This window comes from Rana temporaria, chromosome 2, assembly GCF_905171775.1.
Source record: "Rana temporaria chromosome 2, aRanTem1.1, whole genome shotgun sequence".
Lineage (NCBI taxonomy): Eukaryota > Metazoa > Chordata > Amphibia > Anura > Ranidae > Rana > Rana temporaria.
In genome coordinates, this window is record NC_053490.1 from 86,456,330 (window position 1) to 86,480,213 (window position 23,884).

The 23,884-nt window shown below is 45.7% G+C and overlaps 1 protein-coding gene across 1 annotated transcript in view; it reads left to right on the top strand.

Annotated features, from left to right (window-relative positions):
* LNX2 (ligand of numb-protein X 2) overlaps positions 1-23,884 on the top strand; it is a 195,674-nt gene that overhangs the window by 119,976 nt on the left and 51,814 nt on the right. Inside the window, exon 3 of the mRNA XM_040340479.1 lies at positions 2,499-2,743. Coding sequence (XP_040196413.1) covers positions 2,499-2,743 — 245 coding nt within the window. The remainder of the gene's footprint in view (positions 1-2,498; positions 2,744-23,884) is intronic.

Here is a 23,884-nt window from a genome sequence, read left to right on the forward strand (position 1 = left end):
ACTAACCTTTACAACCCCTTTAAATTCTATCATTTGGAGTGGTGTCTGCTTATTGTGACCATATGTGGTCAGGTGTCCACAAACTTTTGGCTATATGGTGTATAAATAATTCAAGTCATCAAAAGGAGCACAGAGTGTTTAGAAGCTCAGAAGTCCCAGAAATTAAAGCAATTTTTTTATCCAACACTATAATGATTTGCTATGACAAAGTGACCGGTACAAATTGAGTTGATGGAACTATCGTATGTATAACACACTTGGCCAATGTTTCGTTCACTTACTAGTCTGCAGAAGACCAGTTGTCTCCAGCAGTAGCTTCACACCATTTCAAATGAACAGCAATGGTCTTGATTGTGTTAAACATACTGGCCCGGAATCACGTAGCACTTACGCCGACGTATCTCGAGATACGCCGCATAAGTGCACATATGCGCCGTCGTATCTATGCGCCTGAATCTGAAAGCAAGATGCGCCTCTAAATAGGCTTCATCCGATCGCCGTAAGTTTCCTACGCCGTCGTATCGTGGGCGCATATTTACGCTGGCTGCAAGGGGCGCTCCCATTGATTTACGATTCGAATATGCAAATGAGTGAGATACGCTGATTCACGAACGTACTTGCGCCCGGCGCATTAATATACGCGGTTTACGTAAGTCGTACGTCCGGCGTAAAGTTACGACTCATGAAGCAGGTGTAAGTCAGCAGCAGTTTTTTACGTTGTTTACGTAGTACGTGAATAGGGCTAGTCGTAGGTTACGTTCAAGTCGTAGGCAGTGATTCGACGTAACTTAGGTAGTTGTTTCGACGTGATTCTGAGCATGCGCACTGGGAAGCGTCCATGGGACGGTGCATGCGCTGTTCGTTATTCGTATCTTGATGGCGCTCGACCCATCATTTACACTGCACACACCATCTTTGCTTTTCTTCAGCAGGGACAGGGAAGCTGGTCAGAGTTGATGGGAAGATGGATGGAGCCAAATACAGGGCGAGCTTAGAACAAAACCTGTTAGAGTCTGCAAAAGACTTGAGACTGGAGCGGATGTTCATCTTCCAGCAGGACAACAACCCTAAACACACAGCCAGAGCTACATTTGAATGGTTTAGATTAAAGCATATTCATGTGTTGGGATGGCCCAGTCTAAGCCCAGACCTAAATCCAATTGAGAATCTGTGGCAAGACTTGAAAATTGCTGTTCAGACGCTCTCCATCCAATCTGACAGAGCTTGAGCTATTTTGCAAACAAGAATGGGCAAAAATTTCACTCTCTAGATGTGCAAAGCTGGTAGAGACATCCCCAAAAAACCTGTTCTGTCTCTGTCAGGAGCGATCGCAGGTGGGCGGCAGACATTGAATATTACATTTAAAAGCTGACAATGACAGTCAGCGTTGGTAAGCGAGGGAGTTTACTGCTCTCCTCCTGTTCTCCTTACACACACTCCCCTCCCCAAAGAGGACCTGTCACATATCTGCTATCACATAGGGGATTATTGGTCCCCCATGTGATAGCAATAAAATCATAAGTAAAAAAAAAATCAACCCCTCTCTGGATCTTAACTAGCATTTCCCCTATTCTATGTAAACAGTGCAGAGTCAGAGCTGTAAAAAAAAGACATTCTTCAGCACAGAGAGATAGCGACGAGATACAATGTGTCTCTTGGTTCTTTTAGATCAAAGGGATAAACTTTGGTCTGTAAATTAGTTCAGTTTAACCACTTAAAGTGATTGTAAAATTTTTTTGTTTTCTTTAAAATAACAAACATGTTCTACTTACCTGCTTTATGCAAGGGTTATTGCACAGAGCGGCCCGATCATACTTTTCTGGGGTCCTCCGGTGGCGCTCCTGGCACCTCCTCCACATCAAGTGCCCCCACAGAAAGCCGCATTTTATGGGGGCACTCATGCGGGCTTTTCCGAGTCCTGCTGCTGTGTCCATTGACACAGACAGCAGGACTGCCCCCCCTCGGCCCCAGTGTCACTGGACTTGGTTGACAGCAGCGGGAGCCAATGGCTCCTGCTGCTATCAATCTATCCAATGAGGACCTGAGACAGTGGCTGGAGCTGCTGGGCTTGCTCTCGTCATATATTTTTCTTAGCAGAGACCCTACAGAATAAAATGGCGATCGTTGCAATATTTTATGTCACACAGTATTTGCACAGCTGTCTTTTGAAAAAAAATACACCTTAATGAATTAAAAAAACTAAACGGTAAAGTTAGTCCAATTTTTTGGTATAATGTGATAAGATGATGTTACGCAGAGAATCGTAATCTTTATTCTAAGCAAAAAATTGTGATTCTCAAGTGGTTAAGTGGATGTAAAGAGCTGATGTAAAACTGATGAAAAACGGATCTGTTTTGCCTTTGAAAAAACATGACTGAACTGATGAAGCAAACCTAAAGGCATGTGCGAAAGGGGCCTTAGTGACTGGTAACAGTGTTTCATATTTCATTGGCACATTCATTTCAAACTTGCATGGTAAAGGTATCCTCTGCTTCCAGGTGTCCAGGAGCTTCACATCGGAGACAGGTGTTAGATCAGAGAAGAGCCAGCAAGCTGCAAATAGACATTGAAGACACAGAAAATATCCCAGCTGTAATTGATCATCCAACAACCGTATCTCCAGATGTGGACAAGGCTGGGACAGCACTACTGGAGAGAAACTCAACTCCAACTGTGCTTCCTGTATGGTCAGATGAACAAGGATTTGATAATCCTGCCTTCGAGGAAAGCACCGTGTCTGACAGTATGTATAGCAACACACTCTTGTCTTTAATTGATAAAAAAACTCCACAAGATTAAAAAAAACACTTTTGTACCATTGTGAGGCAGGAAACTGAAGTATGCAGGCTCTTGTCACCTCAGGCAAAAATCATAATCTCAGGATTGTGTCTTTAGTGCCCAATGGTTTGATTCTCTGTTCCCTTAGTAGATGAATAGGCAAAGGCCTGTACCATATGACCAAAACTTTGTGGACACCTGACCATTATACCTGTATGAACTTACAGAATTGTAAACCTTGTTCCGAAACTATGGGCACTAATATGGAATTGGTTGCTAATTTTCTGGTTAAGCTTTCCACAAGATTTTGGAGTGTGCCTGTAAGATTTGTGCCCATTCAGTCAAACAAGCATTTGTGAGGTCAAGACTTGGCTTTCAATTGGCATTCAAATTCCTCCTGAGGATGTTTAATAGGGTGAAGTCATGGTTCTGTGCAGGTCACTTAAGTTCCTTCACACCAAACTCCTCAATTTACGTCTTTACGAAGCTGGCTTTGTGCACACACCTGAAAATCCAGAGGGGAAAGCCGAGAACCTGCTTGGGTTCAGTCTTTTACCTACACACGGCATGTTTTCCCGACAGGAAAACTGTGATAGAGCTTTGCCCGGGAATCCCGGCCGTGTGTATGCTCCATCGCAGTAAAGAAAACTGGTTCTCTTTTTTTATCTGGCGGTTTTTGGGCAGTTTTCCCGTCTGAGCATACACACGGCCGGGATTCCCGGCCAAAAGCTCTCCTCACAGTTTTCCCCGTTGGAAAAACTGATCGTGTGTACGAGGCATAATGATTCAAATGGGTGTCTGTCCACATACTTTTGGGTGGTAAGTTTAAGTGTGATGTTCAGGTGTTCACAAACATTTACCCATATAATTTACTTAGATCTATCTATCCTGTTTCAATGAGCTGTGTTCAGGGACACTCTATGATTTCTTAAGTCCCAACTGACTGATGCCTCATACACACGACCTGTTTTCCCGTCAGAGAAAACTGCCATGACAGCTTTTGGCTGGGAAAACCGGCCGTGTGTACGCTCCATAGCAGTTTTCCTGACAGGAAAACCGCCGGGAATCCCGGCAGGAAAAATGAGAACATGTTATCTTTTTTTAAGCCGGCAGTTTTTTTTATAGGGAAAGCCTGCGGTGGAGCATACACACGGCCGGATTTCCCGACCAAAGCTCTCATGGCAGTTTTCCTACCAGGAAAACCGGCCATGTGTAGGGGGAAAAAGCTACCGAGCAGGTTTTCAGTTTTCCAGGCAGACTTTTTACCGCCGGGAAAACTGATCGTGTATACAAGGCATGACTCTTTGTTCGAATCAAGACCTCCAGAGCTTCTTCTATGGTTTACTGATCCCCACAAGCCAGGTAATAAAATCTCCTCGAAAGCAACGTCTAACCTTTTTTTATTTTTTTTTTTTATTTTTATTGTTGTCATTGGAGAGTATTATGCCTTAAATTACTTAAATACTGCTGTTTACTAAATTGGATTAAAGTCTTTATAATTCTAATGTAAACACTTGTCCAAGGGCACAACTATCCCAAATATACATTATCCTCTGTAAACAGACTTCCAGATTTGGTAGAAAAAAAGCCCAAAAGGGAAAAAAAAATCCAGTATATTTTCAGATAACAAAGGATACCTTGATGTAAATAATTAAATCAATGTGTGTTAATATTTTAAAAACGTTGTTTAAATGTATAATTTTCAATTTTATATGTACACGTAGGCAGCCATATTTGTTCATTACAAACTCAGACTCTCCATCCTTTGTAGTGCTACACAATAGTTCTGCTTACCTGCTCTTTCTCACAATGCAAGTCTATAAATTGGGCAATTCTTTAAAAGCAATGCATTCCCTGTGTTGCTAATATCTAAACTTGGCATTTGTTACGACAGACAGAGTAATTGCATTGAGCCACTGAGACCTCCTGGTGGTTAATCTACAAATCTCTCTATATATAATACAATAACAAGAAGATGGAAGTTCAACCTTGCAAAAATTTGAAAGTCATAAAAATTACTCAAATAACTCAAAATATACCTTTACAAAAATATACATGGTTGCTGAAAATGCACTATACTTTCATTTGAAACTACTTATAATTAAAATTGGATTATGATAAACCCCAATTGTAAATGTGTCTGTTCAGGCCATTTGTTGGTATATTGGGCACAAGCAATCTATATGGGAGAACAAAACACTTGTTTATTTTAATGGAGGGTACTGCAGCTAAGCCTTGTTTCCTTTTTACATCATATAAATCTATCCCGAACTGGTGTTTCCATTCTTTAGTGTACATTTATGTACCCATTGTTTGCTCCCTAGATGGGAAAGCAGCTGCAGTTGTAATTATGGTTCCCTTGTCTTTCAGTGTGTACTCAAAGCAGTTTAGAGCCCAAGGTCAGGTGCCGGAGACGTTTCCTTTCCTGTTTACACTGCAATGTTATATATTTAGGAATACACAATGTGGGAAACTACAAAAGCAATTATAACTAATCTCCATAGTCTTATTCATCTGATAGAAAATAATGCCTCTAGTTTATGCTATTTAATGCAGTGCCAAAATAAATAAACAATTGCTTTTATGTCGATAAGGCAGTGTCAAAAATGTAAAAAAATTTTTTGGACCGCAAAATAACTAGTCTTATCACTGTTACAGTGCCTTAAAAAGTATTCATACCCCCTGACATTTTCCACCTTTTGTCATGTTACAACCAAAAACGTAAATGTATTTTATTGGGATTTTATGCGATATACCATTACAAAGTGGCACATAACTGTGAAGTGGAAAAAGAATTATATGTTTTTTTTCCAAATTTTTTACAAATAAATATCTGAAAAATGTGGTGTGCATTTGTATTCAGCCACCTTTACTCTTATACCCCTAAATAAAATCTAGTGTAACCAATTGCCTTCAGAAGTTACCTAATTTGTAAATGGAGTCCACCTATGTGTAATTTAATCTCGGTATAAATACAGCTGTTCTCTGAAGCTATCAGAGGTTTGTTAGATAACCTTAGTGAACAAACAGCTTCACGAAGCGCAAGGAACACACCAGAGAGGTCAGGAATAAAGTTGTGGAGAAGTTTAAAGCAGGGTTAGGTTATAAAAGAAATATCCCAAGCGTTGAACATCTCACGGAGCACTTTTTAATCCATGATATGAATATGGAAAAAATATGGCACAAATGCAAACCTACCAAGACATGGCCATCCACCTAAACTGACAGACTGAGCAAGGAGAGCATTAATCAGAGAAGCAGCCAAGAGGCCAATGGTAACTCTGGATGAGCTGCAGGGATCCACAGCTCAGGTGGGAGAATCTGTCCACAGGACAACTATTAGTTGTGCACTCCACAAATCTGGCCTTTATGGAAGAGAGGCAAGAAGAAAGTCATTGTTGAAAGAAAGCCCTAAGAAGCCCAGTGTGCAGTTTGCGAGAAGCCATGTGGGGGATACAGCAAACATGTGGAAGAAGGTGCTCTGGTCTGATGAGATCAAAACTTTACTTTTTGGCCTAAAAGCAAAACGCTATATGTGGCAGAAAACTAACACAAGAGCTACAATGGAATGGTTTAGATTAAAGCATATTCATGTGTTAGGATGGCCCAGTCTAAGCCCAGAAATAAATCCAATTGAGAATCTGTGGCAAGACTTGAAAATTGCTGTTCAGATGCTCTCCATCCAATCTGACAGAGCTTGAGCTATTTTGCAAACAAGAATGGGCAAAAATTTCACTCTCTAGATGTGCAAAGCTGGTAGAGACATCCCCAAAAAAGACTTACAGCTGTAATTGCAGCAAAAGGTGGTTCTACAAAGTTTTGACCCAGGGGTGCTGAATACAAATGCACGCCACACTTTTCACATATTTATTTGTTTTAAAAAAACATTAAAAACATTTATCATGTTCCTTCCACTTCACAATTATGTACCACTTTGTGTTGGTCTATAAAATACATTTAAGTTTTTGGTTGTAACATAACAAAATGTGGAAAATGTCAAGGGGTATGAATACTTTTAAGGCATTGTATGCCGTGAATAACTGTCAAAGATGTTTGTTATCTCAGCCAAACGGTTGGTGTCATAACTCATCACATGTGCAGCACCATGACAGTTGCAGATAAAAACAGAGGGTAAGATTGCAGGTTCCTAGGCAGTAAAATATAGGATTTAGTTCCTCTTTAAGACAGGTTCCAAATGTATATTCTCTACGGAAGGTTCTAATTCTGAGCCCAATTCTAATTTCATGGATTTGTAATTATTCATTTACAGTATTTAGATTATGAGAATAATTGCAACATGTCAATGTTCTGTGCTGTTTATTCAAATGTATCACCTTTTATTTGTAGGCACTGTTGGATAAAATAACTGTTTACCTGTTCAAATATTTTGAAAAAGTCAACATTTTCCATGTGGTGTATTTACTTTAATACATGACTGTACGTGTACCTAAGGCCCCGTACACACGACCGGATCTGTCCGCTGGGATTTATCCACGGATCAGTTCCAGCAGACAAATCCGGTCGTGTGTACGGCCTAGCGGACATTTTTCGGCGGACATTTGTCCAGCCGATCGTTTTTCCAGCGGATAAAAATTTCTTAGCATGCTAAGAAATCTATCCGCTGGAAACCTGTCCGTCGGACTTATCCGGTCGTCTGTACAGACTCACTGGATAAGTCCGACCGATCCCCATCCCTCGCATGCGTCGAAGCGATTCGACGCATGCGTGGAAGTATTTACCTTCCAGGGTCGCGCACGTCATGGTCGCGGCGATGGCGCGGCCACGGCGCGACACGTCACCGCGGATGTTTTCCGCTGGGATTTTGGTCTGATGGTGTGTACAACCATCAGACCAAAATCCGCCAGCGGACAAATCCGATGGAAACGGTCCGGCGGACCGTTTCCTTTGGATAATCCGGTCGTGTGGTGTACTTCTTTTAAGATCAAGAGATTTTTCAATTTGTTACAGTAAAGTTATGATAGTTTTAATTTACTATAGTGAACCGTATTAAAACTAACTAGAGAACGTATATTTAAATACACAAAGATTTGTTTGGCAACCATTTATACTTAAAGGGATACAAACAATGATGCAGGGACACTTCGAACATTTCACACCAGGTGGGTATTTGATAAATGTGGCTTTTATAAGAGGATATGTCGAATTTATTGAGATCTACTGGTGTAGAACACCAAAACAGGCTGCAATTTAAAGCAAAGCATGGATGTGATTGAGCAACAAGACATGAAAGAACTAAACCATGCTGTGCAAGCATGGTTTTATTCTCTGCAATCTGTCAAAATAACTAAAATGATGGGCAGATTACTTCAAGCCCCCTCCTCCTTTTATAACATCATTTGTCTAGCTTTTCTTCTATTGTAGATGAAAATTAAACAACAGCTTTGATATTTTTTGTCATTTAATGCAGTCATTAGAAAAGAGCTTAGCATACAGAATTTAAAGGAAAACGGTCCACAGGGGCGGATCCAGAGTCTAGTCTTGGCAGGGGCACTGCCAGAAAATAAGGTGTTGCTTACAGAACTGTATTTATGGTATAATACAGTCCTAGCCTTATTTAAAACAGTGACACGTTTATCCTGTCCCCCACTTGTCACCTTCTTCTTCATTACTGTCCCCCGCTTGTGTCATCTTCTCCTTCATTACTGTCACCCACTTGTGTCACCTCCTTCATTAGTGTCCCCCACTTGTCTTCTTCATTACTGTCCCCCATTTGCCACCTTCTTCTTCATTACTGCCCCCCCACTTGTGTCACCTCCTTCATTACTGTCCCCTTCCCCACTTGTGTCACTGTCTTCTTCATTACTGTACCCCACTTGTGTCACCTCCTTCATTACTGTCCCCTTCCCCACTTGTGTCACTGTCTTCTTCATTACTGTACCCCACTTGTGCCACCTTCCTCTTTCATTATTGTATATTACTATTCCATCCATCCATCCATGCATAATTCAGGCAGTGGTGAATCTGAGCCAACCCAGCCAGCTGTGCAGCAGCAGCACACAGACAGAAAAGGTCTGGCCGGCTGCTGCAAGTCACTCTCTCTGCATGCAATTTTGGCGGGCAGTGGTGGGCCATGGGTGCCCAAAATGGAGCAGATTGGTGGAGACACTGGCATGAAGAAGATCACACACACAAGGACCAGTCCCTCCCTACTGCCAAGTCACTCCCTCTCATGGTTCTGCGTGGCGGAGAAGGAGGAGGTGGGTGGAGACACCTGTGGAGTGCAGCACTAGGTGCAGGCTTTTCTCTGAGTGAGACTGTGACGTCACTGGTTGCTAGACACCAGGTGGAGCGGCACTAGTAACCGGTTCTGGCAATCTAGTTAAGAAGGGTGGCTGTGTCTCGGAGTCAGTATTATTGTTGCCGCCCCTACATACAAAAGAGCATAATGACCCCATGCAAAAGCTAAAAAGCATGTTTGATCTGATATATATTAGGTCCATCTTGTGAGGTGAGAGCGGTATTATACTGGTGAAGGGATAAGCGCACTACAAATACAAGCCAGCCCATGTTGCCCACTGGTGGAAAAAATGTATATATGCACAATTTTTATTTTTTATTATTGTTTTGCTGCTAGAATAGAGCATACAAATGAAAATGAACACAGGACACTGATATACAAAAAAAAATCTTAATTTTTTTTTACATTTTTTGTTGTTGCATGAACTGTTTATAATTATATTATGTTAATGTGATACACATCTATTATGAATTGCACATACTTTGTTTATGGCACTTTTATTGAGCATTTGAAAACTTTTGGAATTCTACACTAATTGCACTTTATTGATTTTACATCTTGAGGATTATAGTAAATACTTTTTTTGCACAGGCACAGTTTTTTATTCTTATGTTACAATATAGAGGTGAGGTGCCCTGTACACACGACCGGTTTTCCTTACATGCCAAAACCCGCCATTTTTCCCGACATTTCCTCTCCAGCCTGTCTTGTATACACACATTCTGTCAAAAAAACGCTCGACCAAAGCGTGGTGACGTCCAACACGTACGATGGCACTATAAAGGGGACGTTCCATTCAAATGGCGCCACCCTTTGGGCTGCTTTTGCTGATCCTTGTGTTGGTAAAAGTTTGGTGAGTCACGATTTGCGCTTTTCAGTCTTTGTGCTTTTCAGTATGTTACAGCGTGACGAATGGGCTATCTCCATTACGAACGCTAGTTTTACCAGAACAAGCGCTCCCGTCTTATATAAAAAGAAAAGGAGTCGTGCCATATGAACAAAACAAAAATTACTTATTATCCAATAAAGTGACGTGGACACAATTAGAGGTCGACCGATATGGGTTTTTCCCTGGCCGATGCCGATATTTAGAAATCGGGGTGGCCGATGGCCGATATATGATGCCGATTTTTGCGGCCGATATTTTAGGCCGATTTTTTTTGGTAGGTGGCACTGATAGGTGACACTGGCTCGTGGCACTTACAGGTGACACTGGTAAGTGGCACTGATTGGCAGGTGGCACTGGATGGCACTAGTTAGCATTGGCAGGTGGCACTGGTTGGTACTGGCAGATGTCACTGATTGGCACTGGCAGGTGGCACTGGATGGCAATAGTTAGCACTGGCAGATGGCACTGGTTGGCATTGACACGTGGCATTGGCAGGTGGCACTAGCATGTGGCACTGGTTGGTACTGATTGGCAGGTGGCACTAATTGGCAATAGATGGCACTGGTTGGCACTGGCAGGTGGCACTGGATGGCACTGGCAGGTGGCATTGGTTGTCATTGGTAGGTGGCCCTGGCAGGTGGCACTGGATGGCACTGGCAGGTGGCACTAGTTGGCACTGGCAGTTGGCACTGGATGGCACTGGCAGGTGGCACTAGTTGGCACGGATGGCATTGGCAGGTGGCACTAGTTGGCAATGGATAGCATTGGCAGGTGGCACTAGTTGGCAATGGATGGCATTGGCAGGTGGCACTGGATGGTACTAGTTGGCACTGGCTGGTTGGCATTAGCAGATGGCACTGGCAGGTTTCACAGCCCATAATGTAGAGCTGTGTGAAACTCTCTCTCTCTCCATACAGTTTCACATGGTGCTGCAGAGAGGTGAGAGGAGCTCAGATTCATTGTGATGTTGGAGGTGGGTGGGACCCGAGGTGGGCGGCCCCAGCAGCTATCCAGCCAATGATCTCATCCCATTGGCTGGTGTTGGACAGCTGAATCCCGCCCACCCCGGGTCCCGCCCACCTCAACATTAGACCGTGCTAATGACAGCTCCCTTAGTGTTGCACACACACCGCGCTGCTCTGCAGACAGTGTGGAGAAGGGAGGAGGAACCCCATGTAGCTGTGTGAAACTCTCTCTCTCCATACAGTGTCACATGGTGCTGCAGAGAGAGAGAGAGAGAGAGAGAGGAGGGAGATCAGATTCATTGTGATGTTGGAGGTGGGCAGGACCCAGGGTGGGCGGGCCCCAGCAGCTATCCAGCCAATGATCTCATCCCATTGGCTGGTGTTGGACAGCTGAATCCCGCCCACCCCGGGTCCCGCCCACCCCGACATCAGACCGCTCTAGTGACAGTTCCGCTGCTCTGCGGACAGTGTGGAGAAGGGAGGATGAATCCCATGTTCCTCCTCTCTTCTCCACACTCTGCTGATGCAGATATGTTAAATATCGGCCACATTTGGATAATAATCGGCCGATGCCGATTTCTCCAAAATGACCGAATATCGGCCGATATATCGGCCGGCCGATATATCGGTCGACCTCCTAGACACAATACAAGGTGAATATCTAATCAGCATACATGAAATATCAAAGATATACACACAGTGGGCCATATTCTCAAACAAGTTACACCGGCGTATATGGAGATGCGCGGCGTAAGTGTAAAGATGCGCCGTCCTATCTATGCGCCGTAGTCACAGAACCAGATCCGCCAGAAATCAGGCTACTCCTGTCCGTCTTAACTAGTTTAAGTTTACGCAGCGTAGGCGTATATTTCAGCTGATGGCATCCTAGGCTGCCATAGAATTAGTATTCAAATATGCAAATGATGTAGATGCGCTGATTCCCGAACCTACGCGCGATCGGCTTAGGCTACGCTCTGTGCGCGTAAGACGATTGTCCGGCTGAAAGTTACCCCTTATAAAGCTCGGTTAACTTTGCTCCAGACCTGAGTAAGTTAGCTTGAAAAAAGCAAATACAGCAGCACCATCCCGGACGAGCAGAGCAACCAAATTTTGCGGACAACACATTCGTATGCCAACATGCCAGGGGCAGGCGTGGTCTTAGCACTGCTAGTGTGTGAGGAGGAAGAGGCACTTAGAAGGAGGAGGGCACGGAGGAGGGCACGTGAGAGGATCTACCCACAGCGCATTAGCCTCTTTGGCATGGCTGATGTGGATGTGTATCACCGTTATAGATTCAGCCCTGATGCCATCCTTGAAATTACCAGAGCCCTGAAGAATGACATCTGCAGCACAACACAACGATCCCATGCAGTGCAGCCACTGGTGAAGGTCCTGGCAACATTGCATTTTCTTGCCACAGGCTCTTTTCAAAGAACCAGTGGAGACGTGGTTGGGATATCCCAAACCAGCATGAGTAGATGCGTGCACCAAGTTGTCCCCGCAATACTCCGACGCATGTCGCACCACATAATCAGACCCACCCAGGAGGACATGCGGCTGAAGGCAATGACAGATTTCTGCCTAATTGATGGTTTCCCACGCACTGTGGGTGCAATTGATTGTACCCATGTGGCAATACAGCCCCCCCACGAGACCGAGCACATATACCGCAACAGAAAACATTGGCATTCTATCAATGTCCAAGTGATCGTGGATGCACATGGCCTCATATGGCACGTCCGTGCAAAACACCCCGGATCCAGCCATGACAGCTTTATATTCAGGCAAAGTGACATCCCAAGACAATTTGAGCAGAATGTGTATGGGGACAGTTGGCTGGTTGGTGAGTGACATGGGTGTCAGGTATGACTGTCCCCCCCCATGATGCAGACATCACGAGGGGCACATGCATTACTTACATCCTCCTGTCTTTTCCCTTCCAGGTGACTCTGCATATGCCCTGGGACCTCATCTCATGACTCCATTCCGCAATCCGCAAACACCAGGAGAGAGAAGATATAACGAAGCACACGCACGCACCCGTGCAGTGGTTGAGCGAACATTTGGCCTCCTTAAGTCACGATTTCGATGCCTGGATAAGACTGGGGGTACCCTGCTGTATTCCCCCAACTTCGTGTGCCAAATCATCGCTGCATGTTGCGTGCTGCACAACTTCGCAGTGAGAAAGGGCCTGCAGATTGACCTACGTGATGACCTGACCCCCCAACCACCATGTCCCCCCCTAACCGAGGCTACCCCGTCTGCTGATGGTACAGCAGTCAGGAGATGTCTCGTGGAGCGAATCTTTGAACGTTAAACACAAACATTAAACATGGCACACAGAAAATGCACGCATGCACACCACTGTGGTCCCTAACACACACCCCACATGCACAGAACATTGGATTAGACCGAAGTACACCGCACGGTACTAAGGAGCAGCAACGCCGCGTCAAGGCCCCAATGATGTTGCTGTCCATTCATACGTCATTCATACGGACCTGGGGAGAACTTATCACCAGCGCCCGAGGGTGACACCCCTTACTGGCAGGAATGTCACCACCCCACATTCACACACCATTCACACTGTACTCTGCAACACTGCCTGTGTGCAGCACCCAAAATTAAAAAAAAAGCTCTTAACCAGAGCAAATAATAAAATAAGCTCTTATCCAGAGCAAATAATAAAAAAAGCTCTTAACCAGAGTAAATGAACAAGAAATAATCACTTGCCCCGGCGCGGGCTACGCCTGGTGCCCAGGTTCCTGGCCCTCACTTGCCTGGGGGGAGCTGGGGCATCAGGTGGAGGAACATCTCCAGGTGGAGGAACATTCCCAGGTGCCTCCCTGCCTGCCTGTCTGCCCTCCAAAGCTAGTGCTATGCGGGTGAGCAATGACTCCTGGGTAGCTGTCTGGGCCTGAACAGCCCTTCGCAGGCACCTGACCTCCCCCACAAGTTCGGCAGTTGTAGTCTGCAGCTCACCCAGGCTGGTGATTGTGGCTGCGCAGTTTCCAGCCACATCTTGGAGAGCATCTGGTACTGCTCCCGATGAGGCCAAGCTGTCTGACAGGCGCCTCAACTCCACCAAGATTTCCCCCATATGACGGGTTCGCTGGTCCTGCTGCCTGGCCAGATTCTCATGAAGCATTTCTGCCGCACCCCTTGTCCTGTGGGTAGCCCTCCTGGGGACAGGAGTGGCTGGGCCCCTTGCATAGAGTGAGGACCTGGAGGGGCTGGAGATGAGGGGGATGGGACGGGAGGGACTGGAGAGGGTGTTGGAGGACCCTGAGGGGCTGGAGATGCGGGGGCTTTGTGATGGTCCTGCCACCACATGCGACTCCTCCAAAAAAAGGAAGACCTCCTGCTCGCTGTGGACCACCTCTTCCTGGACCACCTCTTCCTGGACCTCCTCTTCCTGGACCTCCTCTTCCTGGACCTCCTCCTCAACAACCTCCTGCGCGGAGGACTGACCACTCCCCTCCACCAAGGCCTGTTGGCTTCCCAGGAGGTCAGTCACAGAAGCAGACTGCTCAGTGGATGATGGTCTGTGACGGCCACTGGCAGCATTGGATGGCCCCGCTTCATCCTGCTCACCTGTGGATGACACAAAACATTCACATGTTGGTGGACCCACACATTTGTCACATAACCCACCATCCCCACCACACATGCAACACACCAGAAGATAAAACACACTTACCTGTCCTCATGGGTGGCTCACTTGAGTCATGGCCCTCCAGGCCCTCCACCTGCTCCCTCCGAAGGCAGCGGGCAATCACTTCCTCCTCTTCAGTGAGCCAGGTAGAACAGGGTGGCCCCCCTCCTGTGCCCCTGGCATGCTTTGCAATGATGGCCATCTTGTTCCTGACCACACCACGCAGGTCATTCATTTTTTTCTGAATTTCCTGGGGGGTCCTTGCCTCATGGCCTAAGGCATTGACCTGGGCAGTCACTTTCCTAAGGATCTCCTCCTTTTTGGTTTTACTTGTGCTGCCACTGTCAGCACCATGGAGTCTTGAATCGTATCTCTCCATGGCAGAGACTACGATGGCCCTCTCATCTAGGCTGAAATTTTTTTTTCTCCTTTCCTTCCTGGGTCCAGGCATTGCAAAGCTAAAGAGCAAAATCTCACGGACACCACCAACAGAATAAATGGAGTCACTTTGCACTCGTTGGGCGCATGTGGTGACGCTTTTATACACTGGGCCGGCCCAACTCAGCAGGGATTTACGCCTACTGTTGTTTTGCGCATGCGCAGAGGGCGGGGCACGTCCGGCGCATGCTCCGTTCGGTCTGGACATCATTTGCATGGGGTCACGGTTCATTAGCATTCTTCACGCCCACATCCCTCCTACCGTCACTTGCGCCTACTTACGCCGACACATTTCAGCTCCGCGAGCGCAACGTAGGACGCATGTGGTACGGGAATATGGGAGAGCTCTCTCCAAGTTAAGCCGGCGTAGCGCAACTATGATGCGCTACACCTGAGTAAATATGCGCCGATCTACGAGAATATGGCCCAGTGTATATAAATTGAGAAAATGAAAAAAATTAAACATAGTCCATTGGTAGACACAGGTCAGGATAGTAAGCCCAGAGTGCAAAACAGAACCACACACAGTGTAATTGATGACGAACAAGAGCCTCCACCAACATCAAACACTGACCCTTACCAGAGCCAAAGATCTCAGAGAGATCAGACACAGCATGAATAGGGTGACATCCACCATCCACATTGAAAGTGTAATAGTAACATCTGTCCAGTGCGGTCAGCCAGGTAATCGCCAATATCCCACACGAACACAGGATAACAGTACTCCGGGATATAAAAAGGAACCAAGGGAAACTCGCATAGTATAAAATCACTTGAGTTTTAATAGATAAAATAGATTGTGCGCACTTACATCAATCATGAAGATAAACAGCATTAAACAGCATTAAAAGTCAGCCGGCCGGCTTGTAGAAGCATGTACCCGTCTCTTCCGGGTCCTCAAACGTGATGCAGTGACGTCAGAACGCCGCCTCCCAACGTTTCGTCTCTAATGGGACTTGATCACGGGATGGGATTTTTTATATGTATTTTTGATGTTGTATAACATTTTTGAGACGCAGCTTTTTCTTTTATAATTTTCACATATGGTATGCGCAATTTTTTCTTCGTTTTGCTCCCGTCTCATACTTGATTTTGAGCATGCACGTTTTTTTCCCCTCGGAAAAGCATACACACGAGCGTTTTTCTCGATGAGAAAAATACTAACGGCAAGCACGACGGAAAAAAAATAAAGCAGGTTCGAATCTTTTTGCGGGCAGTTTTCTCGTCGGGAAAACCGGTCGTGTGTACGGGGCATCAGACTGTGATCTATGACTAAGCCCCGGTGGGTGGGGTGAAACGCATCAGGGGCATGGCAAATGGAGTATCGCGTTGGCTTAGGCCATCACATACAAACACATGCATTGGGCTGGGTGAGCAGCATCCTACACCTTTTACACTGTATGTATGAAAAACGTGGTCTTCAAATCTATACAAAGTGGCGTATATATATATATATATATATATATATATATATATATATATATATATATATATATAAAAAATTCTTATTTTTATTTTTCAGAAATCAAAAAGAGGTATAAAGGTATAATATATTGGCAAAGAGGTCTGTGTTAAATGCAATATTTGGTTAAATCTTTTGTCATGAAGCCAGCAAAGATCTTGGTAGTGACGCAGATGCAAGCTTTTCCTTGTAGTAATCAGAGTGAAATACATTTTCATTTTCCATTGTGCGTCAGCATTTTTGCATGCTGAGAGCATCTGCATAAAAGTTAAATACACCAGTGTATCTTGTGGCCTTTGGAGATAATCAATCCAGTTTTCCATTAGTATTTTCTGGTGTGTGTGCTTCACAAAGCTCATACACTGCATACAATGTTACAACTCCCCTGGCTGTCTTCAGTTTTATATATTGGTAATAAATTACCTGTCCTTGTGTTTCATGGGAGTCATTAAGAGGAGAGATGATTCCTGGAATGCTGTATATCTGCCTGCTGTGTGATGAACATTATGGCTGATTCTGTGTTTTTTTTTGACAACTCAAAGATAATCTTTCGATGATTATATTTTCAACGTCATCCAGTCTTTATTTAGACCATACTCAGGAGAAGAAATATAGTCATGGCAAAACTTGCACCTGCTATTGGGTCCAGCTACAGGAGTGGGGGTCACAACATAGTATTTAGGCATTAACATCCAGGGCTGCCGTCAGGAGGGAATCACGGTCCTCCTGTAGGGGGCCCAGGGCAGGGGTTAATTACAGTAATGATGCCCTGTGTGGCTCTCTGCAGCAGCTGAATGCTGGTTTCTCCCCTTATTCTTGCCACTGTTTTCCTCTGCTGGAGGGAGAGACGCACAGGGCATAGTTCCATTAGCCCCCACTGCACTGATTCTCCTCCCTGTCTTGCTTACATTGAATTCCCTCCTGTGTGCCTGCCCCCCTGCAGCCCTGCCAGCTTTCTTGCCCCACCAGCGGCTGTGGATACACAGGATCATCTGTCAGGATGGAAAGCGGTGGAAAGGGCTGGTAAATATGTAATTTATCGGCCCATTCCTTTAATGAATAAATGGACATAGTGTGCGATCAATACTGATCACTTCCATGTCCATTAATAGCCCCGCATAGTAAACTGCTTTAGTTTATGAATGAACAGGGGCCTCTGTGTCCTGTTTATTCATCTGCAGTGCAGCTGAGGCTATAGAGAACGTAATTGAAGATTACTTTCTCTGTCTCAAAGGTGAGATGACAAGGGTCTGTTTAGATCCCTGATATCCCACCAAAGAACCCCCCACCCAGTGTAACAAAATAATAATAATTTTAACCACTTCAATACCAGGCACTTACGCCCCTTCCTGCCCAGGACAATTTTCAGCTTTCGGCACTCACACTTTGAATGAGAATTGCGCGGTCATGCAACACTGTACCCAAACTAAATGTTTAGCATTTTCTTCCCACAAATAGAGCCTTCTTTTGGTGGTATTTGCTCACCTCTGCAGTTTTTCTTTTTTGCTAAACAAACTAAAAAATACCCACATTTTGGAAAAAAAATAGTTTCTTTTAGTTTCTGTCATAAAATGTAGTTTTCCCCTTCACTGATGAGGCAGCACTGATGAGGCAGCACTGATGGGCACTGATGAATTGGCACTGATAAAGTGGCACTGATGGGCACTGATGAGGAGGTACTGATATGTAGAATTAATGGGCACCAATAGGCGGCAGTGATGGGCACTGAAAGGCAGCTGTGATGGGCACTGACAGGTGGCACTGATGGGCAGCACTGATGATGAGGTACTGACAGGTGTTACTGCTGGGCAGTGATTGGCACTGTGGTGGGCAGTGATTAGCACTGTGGTAGGCAGGGATTGGCACTGTGGTGGACACTTGCATAGTTTATTATTGGGGCGCTGCTGGGCATGTGATTTGTACATTCGAGAGGGCTGTGCTGATTATCAGCACAGACCCCCCCCCCCCCTGGACAGGGAGAGCCGCTGATTGTCTCTCCTTGTCAGCGAGAACTGAGAAATGCAGTTTACTGGCACTTCCTGGTTCACGCGACGATCAGCTGTGATTGGTCACAGCTGATCACGTGGTGAGAAGCCTCTGGCAGAGGCTTCTTTTCACAATCGGAGATGCAGGGTGTCAGACTGATGCGCCGCACTCCCATGGGTGCGTGCCGGCATGTTATCCTGATGGACGTCAATAGATGTCCAGTCCGGATATCAGAACCACTTCCCGGACGTCAATATGCCATTGACCGGGCGGGAAGTGATTAAATATATAAAAAAAAAAAATAATCGTGGAAATTGTAAACAGTAATTTAAAAAAATTGTACAATTTTTTTTTTTAAATTGTAAAAAATTATTTAAGGGCCATACAGTGTAAATGAGTGGTTTGCTGGAGCCGCCTGTTACTCTGTGAGGATGCAGCGGCTGTATGAACACCTTATTTGTCAGGTGTGCAGGTGCGGTGGCCCCGAATGCATACTGTCTGTGTTTGGAGCCATACACCTGTGGGTGCACGAGTACACTGAAGGACTCGTGGGATGGCCAGTGAGCGGAATTAGTGGGTGAGCCCTTCGGAGTGTCGAGTGTAAGGGGCCCCAACATTTCTGATGGCCTGTTAACAATGCTTGGGAAAGAACTAGAGTAAACTAATTATGTATAGTTTGACCACTTAGGCCAGATGCTGTACTTTACAACGGTATCCATCCTTTTGAACGTTTCCACATTTGTAGTGTAAAAAAATAAGAGCAAATTGTTTTATATTCTGTCAGAATCAAATATTTGTTGGTTGCACAAGTGCTTAAAGCAGAGTTCCGAAAAAAAAATTAAGTCAGCAGCTACAAAATCTGCAGCTGCTAACTTTTATTATATGGACACTTACCTTTCCTGGGCGCCTGCGATGTCGGCACCCGAAGCTGATCTGTCCCTCGGCTCTCAGATGATGCAACTGTTATGCAATGATTTAAAGTGGATGTAAACTCTCAAGCCTCGTACACACGACTGGTTTTCCCATCTGGAAAACTGCCATGAGAGCTTTTGGCCGGGAAAACCGGCTGTGTGTATGCTCCATTGCAGTTTTCCCAACAGGAAAACTGCCGGGAAAAAAAAGAGAACCAACTTTCTTTTTTCCCGCCGGGATTCCTGGCATTTTTTAACCTGGCAGTTTTCCTATGGGAAACACTCTAATGGAGCATACGCACGGCCGGGATTCCCGTCCAAAGCTCTCATGACAGTTTTCCTGTCTGGAATCTCGGTCGTGTGTAGGGGGAAAAAGTTACCGAGCAGGTTCTCGGTTTTCCCCTCGGGTTTCCCGGCGGACTTTTTACCGCCGGGAATTTCGTACGTGTGTACGAGGCTTTACATGTATCCAATAAAGTGAACAGCCTCAGGTGATACACAGGAATGAAACACATCTCCCTACATAAGTTTTACATGTATATCTGCTGTCTTCAGCTTTATATACTGTTTAGAAAGTGCACATCGTATTAGGAGATTTTCTCTTCCTTGTTAGCACTGCAGTGAAGCCTGGGCATACAGCCAGCCAAGACAGCTGATTGGAGGAAAGGCACACACCCCCTCTCCTCATAGGTAGAGACTTTCAGCTCTGTGTGTTGAATTAGTCAGCTCAGTGCTAATCTATTTATTGCATCCTCCCCAACACAAAACTCCAGCTGCTTTTATCATATGTGACAGAGAACTTGTCAGGAGTTATTGGGCTGATAACAGAAGAACTGAGCAGGTGACAGCTATGGGGCATAGTGCTTTAAAGAGAGGTTACAAAACACTGCAGATACAGTATCTCACAAAAGTGAGTACACCCCTCATATTTTTGTATATATTTTATTATTTATTTTCATGTGACAACACTGAAGAAATTACACTTTGCTACAATGTAAAGTAGTGAGTGTACAGCTTGTATAACAGTGTAAATTTGCTGTCCCCTCAAAATAACTCAACACGCAACCATTATGTCTAAAACACTGGCAACAAAAGTGAGTACACCCCATGGTTAAAATGGACAAATTTGGCCCAATTTGCAATTTTTTCCCTCTCTGGTGTCATGTGACTCGTTAGTGTTGCAAGGTCTCATGTGTGAATGGGGGGCAGGTGTGTTAAATGTAATTTTATCGCTCGCACTCTCTCATACTGGTCACTGGAAGTTCAACATGGCACCTCATGACCTAGGCTATAAGAACATCCTGCAACTGAGCTTCAGCATGGTGGCCAAGACCATACAGCGATTTAACAGGACAGGTTCCACTCAGAACAGGCCTTGCCATGGTCGACCAAAGAAGTTGCGTGCACGTGCTTAGCATCGTAGCCAGAGGTTGTCTTTGGGAAATGGGCGTATAAGTGCTGCCAGCATTGCTGTAGAGGTTGAAGGGGTGGGGGGGGGGGTCAGCCTGTCAGTGCTCAGACCATACGCCGCACACTGCATCAAATTGGTCTGCATGGCAGTCGTTCCAGAAGAAAGCCTTTTATAAAGATGATGCACAAGAAAGCCCACAAATAGTCTGCTGAAGACAAGCAGACTAAGGACATGGATTACTGGAACCATGTCCAGTGGTCTGATGAGACCAAGATAAACTTATTTGGTTCAGATGGTGTCAAGCGTGTGTGGCGGCAACCAGGTCAGGAGTACAAAGACAAATGTCTTGCCTACAGTCAAGCATGGTTGTGGGAGTGTCATGGTCTGGGGGCTGCATGAGTGCTGCTGGCACTGGGGAGATACAGTTCATTGAGGGAACCATGAATGAGACCATGTACTGTGACATACTGAAGCAAAGCATGATTCCCCTCCCCCTGGAGACTGGGCTGCAGGGCAGTATTCCAACAAGATAATGACCCCAAACACACCTCTAAGACAACCACTGCCTTGCTAAAGAAGCTGAGGCTATAGGTAATGGACTGGCCAAGCATGTCTCCAGACCTAAACCCTATTAAGCATCTGTGGGGCATCCTCAAACAGAAGGTGGAGGAGCGCAAGGTCTCTAACATCCACCAGCTCGTGATGTCGTCATGGAGGAGTGGAAGAGGACTCCAGTGGCAACCTGTGAAGCTCTGGTGAACTCCATGCCCAAGAGGATTAACGCAGTGCTGGAAAATAATGATGATCACACAAAATATTGATGCTTTGGGCCCAATTTGGACGTTTTCACTTATGGGTGTACTCACTTTTGTTGCCAGCGGTTTAGACATTATTGGCTGTGTGTTGAGTTATTTTAAGGGGGCAGAAAATTGACACTGTTATACAAGCTGTACACTCACTACTTACATTGTAGCAAAGTGTAATTTCTTCAGTGTTGTCACATGAAAATATATAATAAAATATTTACAAAAATGTGAGGGGTGTACTCACTTTTGTGAGATACTGTATATGTGCCCAGCTTAAATTTCATGAATCGGGTTTACATCCACTTTTTAACAAACGTTGGAGCAGAATTCTGCTTGTATGTTCCACAATGTACTTGGAATACTGATTCCTGAATGGGGGTGCTTGTGTTTAATTTAATCAGCTGATGTAATTGCACTTTTCAAATATGAAAAGTTGCAGTGTTTGCATCCCCGTATAAATAATTAACCCGAAGGAAATATCTCACCCAAAAATAGAGGGCCAGATCCTCAAAAGAGATACGACGGAGTAACTGCTGTTACTCCGTCGTATCCCTGGTTCTAACTTTGGAACTGATCCACAGAATCAGTTTTCCAAAGTTAGGCAGAAGATCCGGCATGTGTAAGGGACTTACACTGCCGGATCTTAGGATGCAGTACCGCATCCGCCGCTGGGGGCATTTCGAGTCGAAATGCCGCTTCTGGTATGCAAATTAGCACTTAGGGCGATCCACAAAGCTTTTCAGCTTCGTTTTTTCGCCGTAAGTTTTAGTTTGCAAGTGTAAAATTAGGGCTGCTTTTGCAAAGTGTAAAGTTAGTAACACCATGTAAAAGCCCATTCAAGCGACGGCATTTGGTATGCATTCCTGAGGGAGAACTCCACGGCAATTTGTAAAATCAAAACCGGCATGGGTTCCCCCCCCCACGAGCATACCAGGCCCTTAGGTCTGGTATGGGTTGTAAGGAGACCCCCCCTCCGCCGAAAAATCGACGTAGGGGGTCCCCCTACAATCCATACCAGACCCGCATCCAAAGCACGCTACCCGGCCGGCCAGGAATGGGAGTGGGGACGAGCGAGTGCCCCCCCCTCCTGAGCCGTACCAGGCCGCATGCCCTCAACATGGGGGGGTTGGGTGCTCTGGGGCAGGGGGCGCACTGCGGGCCCCCCCACCCCAGAGCACCCTGTCCCCATGTTGATGAGGACAGGACCTCTTCCCGACAACCCTGGCCGTTGGTTGTCGGGGTCTGCGGGCGGGGGGCTTATCGGAATCTGGGAGCCCCCTCAAATAAGGGGGCCCCCAGATACCGGCCCCCCACCCTAAGTGAATGGATATGGGGTACATCGTACCCCTACCCATTCACCTGGAGGCAAAGTGATAGTTATTAAATACACAACACAAGGGTTTTTAAAATCATTTATTAGTCTGCTCCGGAGGCCCCCCCTGTCTTCTTTAGCTCTAATACCAGGGAGGGCTTCTTCTTCCGCTCTCCGGGGGTCTTCTCCGCTCTCCGGGGGTCTTCTCCGCTCTCCGGGGGGTCTTCTCCCCTCTCCGGGGGTCTTCTTCTATCTTCGCCGCTCTCCGCTGTTGACTCGGCGCACCCCGGTTCTTCTCCAGCTGTCCGGTGCCTTCTCCTTCAGCGCTGGCTGCCTGCTATCTTCGTGTGTTAGCTCAATTACTAGCAGGCAGCCAGCGCGGTCTTCTGTGACGTCATCTTCTTCTCTTCTCTTCTTCTCCCTTCTTCCGATGTTGACACGACGCCTCTTCTCACTGCAATGATGGAAGCGCGCCTTGCATCCCATTTATATAGGCCTCACCGTCCCATCATGCTCCGGTAGGTACCCACCTAAGGGCCTGGTATGCTCCTGGGGGGGGAACCCATGCCGGTTTTTTATTTGAAAATTGGCATGGAGTTCTCCCTCAGGAATGCATGCCGAGCGACGCTGTCAAATTTTTTTCATTTTTTTTTTTTCCCGACGCAACTTTTTTAAGCCGGCGCGATCCACAAAACTCGGCGTAACGTAACTTCGCGCATGCGCAGTACGGCCGGCGCGGGAGCGCGCCTCATTTAAATGGGACTCGCCCCATTTGAATAGGAACGCCTTGCGCCGGCCGGATTTAAGTTACACAGCCTGAAATTTCTAGGTAAGTGCTTTGTGGATCGGGCACTTAGGTAGAAATTTTAAGGCAGTGTAACTTAAATGGGATTTTTTAAGTTGCGCCAGGTTTTTGTGGATCTGGCCCAGAATTCTTATTGCAGAAGATGACTAAATCCTAACTTGTATCTTAGTGCAGACTTCTGAGACAATCGGTGACCCACTTACACAA